At 42.4% G+C, this 13,095-nt stretch overlaps 1 protein-coding gene across 1 annotated transcript in view; it reads right to left on the reverse strand.

Moving 5' to 3' along the window:
• The window catches only part of LOC143277339 (DNA polymerase epsilon catalytic subunit A-like), a 105,287-nt gene extending 92,312 nt beyond the window's left edge, over positions 1-12,975 (reverse strand). Inside the window, exons 1-9 of the mRNA XM_076582126.1 lie at positions 12,847-12,975; positions 11,881-12,007; positions 10,466-10,546; positions 9,263-9,400; positions 7,974-8,128; positions 5,844-5,918; positions 4,652-4,784; positions 2,673-2,780; positions 1,326-1,436 (exon numbers count right to left, since the gene is read on the reverse strand). Coding sequence (XP_076438241.1) covers positions 1,326-1,436; positions 2,673-2,780; positions 4,652-4,784; positions 5,844-5,918; positions 7,974-8,128; positions 9,263-9,400; positions 10,466-10,546; positions 11,881-12,007; positions 12,847-12,911 — 993 coding nt within the window. The 5' untranslated portion in view covers positions 12,912-12,975. The remainder of the gene's footprint in view (positions 1-1,325; positions 1,437-2,672; positions 2,781-4,651; positions 4,785-5,843; positions 5,919-7,973; positions 8,129-9,262; positions 9,401-10,465; positions 10,547-11,880; positions 12,008-12,846) is intronic.
• Positions 12,976-13,095: the final 120 nt, after the last annotated feature.

Below are 13,095 nucleotides of genomic sequence, written 5' to 3' on the forward strand. Positions count from 1 at the left end.
TATATGCACTTCACGCAATAATATAATCACATCGCTGCATGTGGCTAACAGACATATTTCTACGCTTACATGAAAACAGAAAAAACACCCATCATGAGATTTGGATGTCAATAGAATTCTGCAAAAATGCATTACTGAAGCACTCACATACACAAAAGTTAATCTACACTCTACATGATAATACCTCTACAAAGATAATGTGAAAGTACGTAGCACCTATTCTCTGTCAAGGCCTGACTAAGCGCGTTGGGTTACGCTGCTGGTCAGGCATCTGCTCGGCAGATGTGGTGTAGCGTATATGGATTTGTCTGAACGCAGTGACGCCTCCTTGAGCTACTGAAATACTGAACAGAGCTCTTGGCGCTTTACAAAAACAGGTAAGTAGAAACAAACACACACACAAACTGTTGCATGGGAAGAAAACCACAACACACACACACACACACACACACACATGCACACAAAAACAACACATTCATATTAATGCCCTTTATCTCAGATGAAAGCAATGCAAAATCAAGAAAACAAAAAACAAACAAAGGTCAAGTAAAGACATGAGAAACTGGGAGTTAGACTTACAATCAACGACCACCACCACCACCAAGCAGAAGCAACTCTAATCAGATACGTGACCAACTGTTCACACAGCAGGCACAACAACCACTGCACTAATTATCATGGTGGTCTAATGTGCTGCTGACGGTGGTTTGCCAGGCATCGGTCACTGATTGATCAATCAATCAACAGGCATCAATCATTCATCGATTACCCGTCACTCAATCGGCGCCAGTAAAACCACTCCAACATACACACACACACACACACATGAATCAATCATTGATCAATCAATCAATCAATAGGCATCAATCATTCATTGATCATCCGTCACTCAATCAGTGTCGTCGTCTTCTTCTTCTTCTGCGTTCGTGGGCTGCAACTCCCACGTTCACTCGTATGCACACGAGTGGGCTTTTACCTGTATGACCGTTTTTACCCCGCCATGTAGGCAGCCATACTCCGTTTTCGGGGGGTGTGCATGCTGGGTATGTTCTTGTTTCCACAACCCACCGAACGCTGACATGGATTACGGGATCTTTAACGTGCGTATTTGATCTTCTGCTTGCATATACACACGAAGGGGGTTCAGGCACTGGCAGGTCTGCACATATGTTGACCTGGGAGATCGGAAAAATCTCCACCCTTTACCCACCAGGCGCCGTCACCGTGATTCGAACCCGGGATCCTCAGATTGACAGTCCAACGCTTTAACCACTCGGCTATTGCGCCCGTCGCACTAATTATCAATCATCACCTTCCACACTCACCTCATCCGGTTCATTGTAGACGATGAAGGGACCTTCGAACTCTGGCCGTGGGGTGTATTCAAAGTCCTCCACATCTTGCGATATGATTTCACGGTTGCAGATCAGGTAGCCCTGTAGAGACGTTAAAAACAAGCGGAGTTAAAATGATGAATAATTTAGTGAACTAATGATTTAGCACTTTCATCATATCAATACAAGTGACAACATACTGACCCTCATGCCACTTGAGGCGAGGCGATTTGACAGTACGGATTCGCCTCTGAAGGGGACGCCCTTCAACTTGCAAGGGTTCACCACTGAAGGCAACACCCACCGTCAAAACTATTAGAGTGACTTCCCACAACACTCTTCTCTGCACTGAGTAACACAAATTCACAATGTTTACATAAGGTGAAAGGTCAGTCCTTCACCTTCAGCCTCAATATTGTAATGCCTGTCTTTTTGAACCAGACTTAGCATTTTCACTGCAGGTTTTGACAGCAAACGAAGCAAGCTGAACTGCGATTGCTGAACACTTGCTATGGATGCGTAACCCAGAGCTTTTAACGGAATTCGTGCTTCATAATAATAATAATAATAATAATAATGGATACTTACATAGCACACTATCCAGAAATCTGCTCTAGGTGCTTTACAAAAACGCTTTGTTAGCATAAAACATTACATCTATGTTACATACACACACCAAAATATGACCACACACACACACACACACACACACACACACACGTGCACACACACACACACACACACTGCATACATACTTTTTAGCAATACACGTGTATCTAACAGCTACCCTAACACATACGCACACACAGGCAGGCACAAACTTACATAAACGCATGCGCACACAATACACATTCATATACATGCATGTAGTTAGGTACACATACACGTCAGTATACTTTAGCTGACACTGTAAATATTACCATGGATGAAAGTCCAAACTCTCAGTTTGCTGCTGAAAATGAATCAGGAGAATTTGATGGCAGTGTGATTCCAAATGACGAAACTGCCACTGACAGCACTAAGAGGAAGAAAGCCATGCAAGGAAAAGGCAGCGTGTTACCGTGGGGTGCGATTTTCACAAGAATCATTTACAATATGCGACAGTCTCTTCACATTAATATAATGAAAGAATCAACGAGATTGGTTGAGTGGTTCCAAAGATATAGTAATTTGAGTACAGCAACCCTAACGTACCTCAGTCAATCTCTTGCACAGGCAGTTTCTAGCTGGGCTCGGGCTGAGCTGACCTAGTTTGTCATCAGATGTGTCAACAGTTTCTCTTTTAGAGAGGATGAAGTGTTCTTACATCTTATATCTTGTAAAGCACTGTGTTCTCACCTGCCCGTCTATCATGTAGGAAATCATCATGATCTGATCGGTCTGTGCGTCAGGGAACTTCAGTGGAAGTTTGGTCGTCTCAATATCGAAGGCCAAAACCACAGGCTCCTGAAACGGAAGTGAAAAGTTCTTCAGTTGCACAGAAAGTCTTGAGAAAACAAGGGAAGAAAACAAAAAACAAAACAAGAAAAACAAGAAAAAAAACAACAACAACCAAACCCACCATAAACAACAACAACCAAAAAAAAAAAAAAAGTTATTTATTTTCTACCATGACTAACAACTACTGACGTCGCAAGTAAAAAAAAAACAAGAAAACAAACCCAAACCCACCACCACCAACAAAAAATTGAAAAAGAAAGAAAAAAAGGTTATCTATTTTCTACCATGACTAACAACTACTGACGTCGCAAGTACTTGTTCCAGGATCACTTGCGTCATCTGATGCACAACCTAATCATCACTGGCCTATATCAAAGCGAGACGATTCACAATGATGAAAATTAGTGTTGACCTATCCTGCCATTTCTATGGCGCATTTTATGGCCAAGCAGCGACAAGTAATTCTAAATTTTAGCCACACAAAAACCATATTTGAAAATCAGCAATGGTCATATGTGGAGTGATGGCCTAGAGGTAACGTGTCCGCCTAGGAAGCCAGAGAATCTGAGCGTGCTGGTTCGAATCACGGCTCAACCGCTGATATTTTCTCCCCCTCCACTAGACCTTGAGTGGTGGTCTGGACACTAGTCATTCAGATGAGGCGATAAACCGAGGTCCCGTGTGCAGCATGCACTTAGCGCACATAAAAGAACCCACAGGAACAAAAGTGTTGTTCCTGGCAAAATTCTGTAGAAACAAATAAAACTGCATGCAGAAAAAAAAAAAAATTTTAAATGGGTGGCGCTGTAGTGTAGCGCCACATTCTCCCTGGGGAGAGCTGCCAGTGTCCCGCCCAGCTCTGTGAAAGCATGCATGGCAGACTTGGCTGGAGCTGGGTTGGAGCCGGATACCCACACACGTTTCCTTGTTAACACGACAACAAAATGACGCGCTTGACAAAATCAGGGGAGGAGTTTTGACTCCTGACCCTGGTCAAGCCGGCTGCCCCACAAACGTTTCCTGGGAAACGCAACAACAAAATGATGCGCACAACGAAATCAGGGGAGGAGTCTAGACTCTTGACCCCAATCAAGTGACAAAAAAAACTGCAATAATTCTCTTCTTTTTTCTTTTTTTTTTTGTCACTGTGTTGTTGTTGTTTTTGCTTCACTTGATTCGGACTGCCAGGAAAAACATGAACTGCACGAACAGACAAAAAACCTATGGCTCTGAGCAGAGTGGCTGATTTCGTTGTGCGCTTCATTTTGTTGTTGTGTTTCCAAGGAAACGTGTGTGGGTATCCATCTCCAACCCTCCTCCAGCCAAGTCTGCCATGCATGCTTTCACAGAGCCAGGTGGAACACCAGTGTGTTTGTCACAGCCAGGTCTGGATCCACTATGCATACAGCCATACAGGGTTCGTTGTTTTGCCTTTGAGGGCTGGATGTAAAAAAGCAGTTGTGCTTACTCCTCTAATAATAATAATAATAATAATAATGATGGTATGCACGGCTTGGACCGTCTCCAGTGAACTTGAAAAAGGGATTTGCCCAGGAACGTCTTTTTTCTGCCAGATGAGCGAGGCATGGCTGTGTTTTGCACAGCCGGGTCTGGGTCCTTCTTCTTCTTCTGCGTTTGTGGGCTGCAACTCCTACGTTCACTCGTACGCACACGAGTGGGCTTTTACGTGTATGACCGTTTTTACCCCGCCATGTAGGCAGCCATACTCCGTTTTTGGGGGTGGGTCTGGGTCCACTATGCATGCAGCTGAAGGAAAGAGAGAGAGAGATAAAGAAGAAAGAAGACATAACAAAATCATACAAGCAACCCCTTCATCTACACACAATGTCTCAACCAGGATCACAAAGAGGTCTTACAGGCCATGACACGAGATCCTCACGACGTTTGATCTCTGGTGCGGCCATCCCGTGACCCCACACAGAATACCAGTGACCCACGAAGATCTTGAGGTCAATGGAGACTCGCACGTGGTACGGCACATCGTATTCTCTGTCAACACAAACACAGCCTTGCAAATCCCAAAGGCAACATATCAGCAGAAGTTTGCAGAAAGTGAAAGAAATGAATGGGTAACTAGTACATAATTCTACAGTTGTGACATTGATAACTGATATCCTTACTTAAACCTAAATTGATTAGCAAGGACAGAAGCATGGATATAAGTCATCAGTGTCATAACTGTAGAATCATGTACCATGAGACATACATGGAAAAGCACGAATCAAACCCATACTTGCTCATCCCAAAATCTTACCAACAGCAACAGATCATGTAAAAATCCAAAACAAACTGAAATTTTCAATCATTTTCAGGAACACACTGTATTTTTCCTTTCTTGATTCAGCGTGATGACGACAACCATCACGGACACCATGACTGATGGAGAATTCACACTTGCAGAGAGTCACTGTCGCTGATTACTGATCCTGAAAGGAGGAGTTTGTATTATACTCCATGTTTGGTGATACATATAATTACCATGTCAAACTGATGCAAACTGGGCCTATCGGTTTGCTCTGCTTGGCCAAATTTCAAAATAGGCAAACAGTCTCAAACACAGTCCCCTCTTTTTTTTCTCCCATCTTGTTTCTCCATTAAAGTGGAGTGATGGCCTAGAGGTAACACATCCGCCTAGGAGGCGAGAGAATCTGAGCACGCTGGTTCGAATCACGGCTCAGCCGCCGATATTTTCGCCCCCTCCACTAGACCTTGAGTGGTGGTCTGGACGCCAGTCATTTGGATGAGACAATAAACCGAGGTCCCATGTACAGCATGCACTCAGCGCACGTAAAAGAACCCACAGCAACAAAAGGGTTGTTCCTGGCAAAATTCTGAAGAAAAATCCACTTCGATATCAAAAACAAATAAAACTGCATGCAGGAAAAAATACAAACAAACAAAAAAGTGTAGCGACGCACTCTCCCTGGGAGGAGCAGCCCGAATTTCACACAGTGATAAAAAGAAATACAAAACAAAAAAAATCAAGTGATGAGTGGAAAAACTGAATACAACACACAGAAAAACAAACCAAAAAAACACAGAACTCACCTGATATCAATGATGTTTTCCATCTGATCCGACAGTTTCTTTGACACAGCCGAGGTATCCTCCCCTGTCAAATGACTGTCAAACACACGCTTTTTTTTCATTTGTTTCTTCTTCTTCTTCTTCTTCTTCTTCTGCGTTCACACGTACGCACATGAGTGGGCTTTTACGTGTATGACCGTTTTTACCCCGCCATGTAGGCAGCCATACTCCGTTTTCAGGGGTGTGCATGCTGGGTATGTTCTTGTTTCCATAACCCACCGAACGCTGACATGGATTACAGGATCTTTAGCGTGCGTATTTGATCTTCTGCTTACATATACACACGAAGGGGGTTCAGACACTAGCAGGTCTGCACATATGTTGACCTGGGAGATCGTAAAAATCTCCACCCTTTACCCACCAGGCGCCGTCACCGTGATTCGAACCCGGGACCCTCAGATTGACAGTCCAACGCTTTAACCACTCGGCTATTGCGCTCGTCTATTTGTTTGTTCATTTTGTGGTTTATCTGTCTGTCATGTGGGGGTTTCTGGTGTGCGTGCGTGCATGCATGTGTGTGTGTGCATGTGCATTCATACACGCATTTGTGTGCAGTTTGTGTGTGTTTTCAAGAGTGCACCCATGTGTGTACACATACCTGTGATGGTGTATATGTGTTGTTCCATGTTGTGTACACGCATGTATTAATGTGTATGAGCATATCATATGTGTGTTTGTGCATATGTGTCTGTATATGTGTTTGTGTCTGAGCAAGACCTGTGTGTGTGTGTGTGCACACATGCGCATGTATGTACTTGCACACATGCGTTTGTGCACATGTACACATTCAAGAACACAGCCACAGGTCAAGTGGTGTGGCTGCCACAGGTGTGGTCAGCAAGGGCTGGTCATCGTGTTTGTGTAATTTTATATACACATGTGTGTGTGTGAGGCGCTATCCATGCACGCTTGTATACATTCATACAAACAAAACATGTCCGCATGTTACCACCACGCCTCTTTCACTGAAGAAACATGCTGTATGTCAGTGTAAGTGGTATCATGTTGTATGTCAGTCCAAGTGGTATCATGTTGTATGTCAGTCCAAGTGGTATCATGTTGTATGTCAGTGTAAGTGGTATCATGTTGTATGTCAAAGTGGTATCATGTTGTATGTCAGTCCAAGTGGTATCATGTTGTATGTCAGTCCAAGTGGTATTATGTTGTATGTCAGTCTAAGTGGTATCATGTTGTATGTCAGTGTAAGTGGTATGTTGTATGTCAGTCCAAGTGGTATTATGCTGTATGTCCAAGTGGTATCATGTTGTATGTCAGTCCAAGTGGTATCATGTTGTATGTCAGTCCAAGTGGTATTATGCTGTATGTCCAAGTGGTATCATGTTGTATGTCAGTCCAAGTGGTATCATGTTGTATGTCAGTCCAAGTGGTATTATGCTGTATGTCAGTCCAAGTGGTATTATGCTGTATGTCAGTCCAAGTGGTATCATGCTGTATGTCACCTTCAGTAGTGTCTCACAGTAACAAGATTCCCATTTATCACTCTAACGTTAATTAAAGCAAATCATACTTATTCAAATCAGTTGCTCTTGCGGAGCTGCCACTTGACTGAAATTTTGTTTTCAGTTGAACATTTTCTTTCACTGAATCTCATTTTTACTTTTTACTGAAATCAACGAATTCGCTGAAAAGTGGGAGCCCAAGTCTTACTCAGAATTTTCAGAATTGCCACAGAGGTAACGTGTCTGCCTAGGAAGCGAAAGAATCTGAGTGCACTGGTTCCAATCCCACAGTCGCCAGTGTTTTCTCCCCCTCCACTAGACCTTGAGTGGTGGTCTTGGACGTCAGTCATTTGGATGAGATGATAAACCGAGGTCCCATGCGCAGCATGCACTTAGCGCATGTAAAAGAACCCGCAGCAACAAAAGGGTTCTCCACGGCAAAATTCTGTGTCAAAATCCATGTCGAAAGGAAACAAATAAACTTGCAGGCAGAAAAAAATACCCCCAAAAAGGGTGGCGCTCTCAGTGTAGCCACGTGATCTCCTTGGGGAGAGCAGAATGGAGAGCAGCCCAAATTTCACACAGAGAAATCTGTTTGTGATGAAAAGATCAACACAATACAATACAATACCTGGTCAGCATGGCAGCGTAAGCAGTGTTGTTCTTCTCCCTCTCCTTGTTCTTGCGAACGGCCGGGTGGATGTCTCGCTTGGCCTTCATCAGGTCCTCCACGCTGAGGAAGGACAGCTTGATGTACGACTGCTTCAGACCCACCAGGTGATTCGGCTGCAAGAGGGAAGAAATAACAGTATTTCTGAACATAGCATCTCTTCTTCTTCTTCTTCTGCGTTCGTGGGCTGCAACTCCCACGTTCACTCGTATGCACACGAGTGGGCTTTTACGTGTATGACCGTTTATACCCCGCCATGTAGGCAGCCATACTCCGTTTTCGGGGGTGTGCATGCTGGGTATGTTCTTGTTTCCATAACCCACCGAACGCTGACATGGATTACAGGATCTTTAACGTGCGTATTTGATCTTCTGCTTGCATATACACACGAAGGGGGTTCAGGCACTAGCAGGTCTGCACATATGTTGACCTGGGAGATCGGAAAAATCTCCACCCTTCACCCACCAGGCGCCGTCACCGTGATTCGAACCCGGGACCCTCACATTGACAGTCCAACGCTTTAACCACTCGGCTATTGCGCCCGTCGTTCTGATTCAACAAACTGGTTTTTCTACTTTTCATGGTTTCAATTCAGTGTAAACAAGTACACAAGGGACACACCTCTTGATGAATTTCTAGGCGAATGAATCATAACAAATTCTGGGTGCAGTTTCAGCATTCTGTGTGTGTGTTATGTGTGTGCAAGTTTTGTTAAGGGTCATAGCTAAAAACTCATGTTTCACTGCCTGGCTAAATAACAAAGTTTGGGTGCATGTTTAAGCATTTTTTATCACTTTTGTGTGTGTGTGTGTGTGTGTGTGTGTGTGTGTGTGTGTGTGTGTGTGTGTGCATGCACAAGTTTTGATGTGATACCATAACATAGTTCTTATGATCATGAAAATATTTGAAATGAGCATTGACAACACTGACAACTGAGACAGAACGATCATGTGCATGTGTGTGTGCGTGTGCATGTGTCTCTGTGCGCGCGCGCGTGTGTTTGTGTCTGTCTGTCTGTGTGTATTTCTGTGTGTGTTTGTGTCTGTGTGTGTGTGTCTGTGTGTGTGTGTCTGTGTGTGTGTGTGTGTGTGTTCCTTCAGAAAAGCCACCTGAATTTAAAACAGAGACATCTGTCGTGACAAGAAACAACGCTATACAACAGAACACAAAGTACAGCTCTCAAACCACGGGCCTTTCACACACGCACGTTCAACAAAATTCCAGGAAACGACACCACCCCCACAGCTCACCAGATCCAAGTCCTCTTTCTCCACGGTTTCCACGGAGGCGATTTTCCCCGAGAATTTCCTGGTGAGGAAGGAGGCCACTTCTCTCTGCGAGTCCTTCTTGGTGGCAATGTAGAAGTAGGGCTTGAATGGGAGGGTCGCCTACGCAACCAAACAGGCACAGCACAACTTATTCAGGGGGGTGGTCGAGGGCGGGTGGGGTGGGAATTATTTTTTACACACACACACACATATCATTTATATCAGATCTTTTTTTCTTCTTTTTTTTTTTTAACATTTCTTTGCTAAGTCGTTTCTTCAATAATGGATGGAGTTGGTTGCCTGCACCTTTTCCAGTATCAAACTGTTTTAAAACAATGTGAATAAGTTTGTATACTTATAGCTGTTTTTCTGATATTCTTTTTCAACATTGGTGCAGCTTAAGTTACATATATGCTTGACAGCAAACAAGTGTGTGTGCACCTGTGATTGTGAGCATATATGTGTGTACATGCACACAACATATTTAAATAAAAACGGTGACTTATGCATTCATGCACATTATCATATATCTCGTGTTGATTTTTCTAACTGCGTATCCATATGTGGGGGTTTGAAATTATGAATGGAACTTTCAAAGTCAATGTTTCTGGAATCCAAACAAAACTATTCATGCCTGAAAATGTCCATAAAACAACAACAACAACAACAAAAAACCCTGCTTAGTGTGTTGTCAGATATCACACACTCCACAAGTAATACTGTCATAGTATGCATAGGCGGATAGTAGTTTGCACAGGACAGGAATGTCAGACCCCTGCTGGAGTCTGCACTAGTGGGTCACGGTTAAGTATGTGTAATTAAATGGACATTTCAAGTAACACCTTGTACGCTGTTCACTGGTTTATCAGCATGCAGGAAAACACAAAAACTATTTTCAAAATACACCATGTGTATTCTTTGTACTACCTCCATACCTGATCAAGAAGAGGTAAATTGTTGAGCGAGTGAGAAAGCAAGTGTGTGTGTGTGTGTGTGTGTGTGTGTGTGTAGGTGAGTGTGCGTGTGTGTGTGTGTGTGCGAGCAGTTATGTTTGCAAGCATGCATGTTTTATTCTTAAGTCTCATAAGCATCTATCACAATAATCATAAAGTCCCATATTCAAAGTTGTAGTGATCAATGTCCTTATTCGATATTCATAATGATTAGCTAAAAACAGAATATGACCTTGAACCTGCCGCCATCTTCTTCCAGGAAGTAGTAATCCACGGCACTGATCAGACGTTTGTCTTCATCCAGAATGTCCGTCTGCCCACACAAACATGAGAAACTTCTTCTCTTCTTCTTCTTCTGCGTTCGTGGGCTGCAACTCCCACGTTCACTCGTATGCACACGAGTGGGCTTTTACGTGTATGACCGTTTTTACCCCGCCATGTAGGCAGCCATACTCCGTTTTCGGGGGTGTGCATGCTGGGTATGTTGTTTCCATAACCCACCGAACGCTGACATGGATTACAGGATCTTTAACGTGCGAATTTGATCTTCTACTTGAATATACACACAAAGGGGGTTCAGGCACAAGCAGGTCTGCACATATGTTGACCTGGGAGATCGTAAAAATCTCCACCCTTTACCCACCAGGCGCCGTCACCGTGATTCGAACCCGGGACCCTCAGATTGACAGTCCAACGCTTTAACCACTCGGCTATTGCGCCCATCCATGAGAAACAAAAGACATGATATCCTTTGTTGGGAAGCTAGTGAATTTTTTTTTTCCTGTTCCAGTTGTCTGTTTTTTTCTTTCTTTTGACATACCAGAAAGCTGTAATACCTGCTGTGAGACAGAACGTACATAGTAACAAACAGTTCACATTCAAGACATTGGCTCGGTCACAACCATCTCCAGCACAATGAACTGATTCATTCTATTTCATATGCTCTCATACATGACAGTAGTCTGTCCATATAATATATGCCGGAAGATGAAAATGTTCAAAAACAATGGTCACTGTGTTGCACAGTATTTTGTAAACTTCAGCATGAAAAAAAGAGTACAAAAAAACAAATAAATGGACCAAAAAATTTATTTGAAATATAACACTCTCCTAAATGATGTAAGACTTTTAGTAATTTTTTTTTTACTAGTACTATGCCAAAAAAGGACACATTTTCTGGCACAAGGCTGAATGTGTTAAATAATAATCGGAAAAACAAACAACACAAAAAACACAACACATAAAAGAAAATGTTGTTTAGCTGTTCAAATATCAATCATAATCAGTTATACATTTCTGAAAAACATATAAGCCCAGGTGGAAACTTTCAATTGATTTAAATAATCAATTATCCTTGCCATTGAAATAAATCTTTACTGTGTAACATTTTCAAGTTGTGCTTTGCAACTATAAAACAATATCATTGATATCCTGGTAAAACATATATTTTTATCCAAAAAAAAAATAAATAAAAAGATTCAAAGTTATGATATGCTGGTAAAATCATGTATTTTTACCAGGAAAAAATAAATGAAAAGGTTTAAATATAAAGCAACAAGGTACTGCTTAGGAATGTTAGAAAACTTATCATTCAAGAATTAATCATCTTTTGAGATTTAATAAAGATGATTTTTTTTTTCAACTGACCGGATGCATGTTGATAAGCCATCCTGTACGTTCTTGGGGATCCTTGTAGCGATTGAAACCAAAGCGTACGTCAATCTCATCATTTAGACTGGCACGCTGAAGTCTTTTCTCCGTGGAGTCTTCACGTCTGGAACAATTACAAGCAATGTGCATAATTCATACATCTTTATACTGGGTCATTTAGGGTGGTATTTATCATATTATAAAGATGTAGAAACTTCAAAAACATTGTTGTTGTTTTTTTCTGCTGAGCTGCAACAAATATAATTATATGTGTATGCACCCCCGAAAACGGAGTATGGCTGCCTACATGGTGAGGTAAAAATGGTCATGCAAGTAAAAGCCTACTACTGTACATACGAGTAAACGTGGGAGTTGCAGCCCACGAACGAAGAAGCAGTATGTGGTATGTGTGTCAGTATTTGTGTATTTGATTTAGAAAGTAATAAACTCACATAAATCATATCACCATGTGTGTGTGTGTTTGTGTGTTTGTGTGTGACACTGTGTGTGTGTGTGTGTGTGTGTGTGTGTGTGTGTGTGCTTGCATGCGTTATGTGCCTATTATTTTATTTTTTTATTAACTAGTGCATTTCTGTTACTCCTATCGGCAAACAACACACGAAAATCAGTAAACCCAGCTGAAACAGCTATGACATTAGTATTACACCACACACACATGTACACAAACGTACACTTGGATTAAAGTACACACACACACACACACACACACACACACACACACACACACACACACACACGCACAGTGTGATGTACCCTCAAACACACAGACATGACAGAGGGGACTGGAAAACTACCTCACGTAAATACAGAACAAATTAGACATAACAGTAGTGTAATGCTTCAGTTTCAGTGTGTGCCGAGTAATAAATGTGCCACAATCCGACTGCGACAACAGATGTGCTTGTTTACGAACGATCGAAACAGAAAATTCTACTCTTTTACCCTGACGACCCTCCTTCGCCCGGATCCTTGTCCGTCTTGAACCGTCCGCTGTTTTGAAGCACCATTATTGCTGCACAGATATGTTACCAATAGCTGTTTTCTAGCAGTCGGTTTTTTGCCATCAGTTCATTTCTGGCGCGAACTGTTTCGGAATATTTCCGCGAAAGTTCCCATTTCGTAGTGACCCGTTTAGGAACCTGTTATTATAAAAACAGAAGTTACGAGGTGTCAGGTTATTATGTTTTTCGT

Source organism: Babylonia areolata, chromosome 34, assembly GCF_041734735.1.
Source record: "Babylonia areolata isolate BAREFJ2019XMU chromosome 34, ASM4173473v1, whole genome shotgun sequence".
NCBI lineage: Eukaryota > Metazoa > Mollusca > Gastropoda > Neogastropoda > Buccinidae > Babylonia > Babylonia areolata.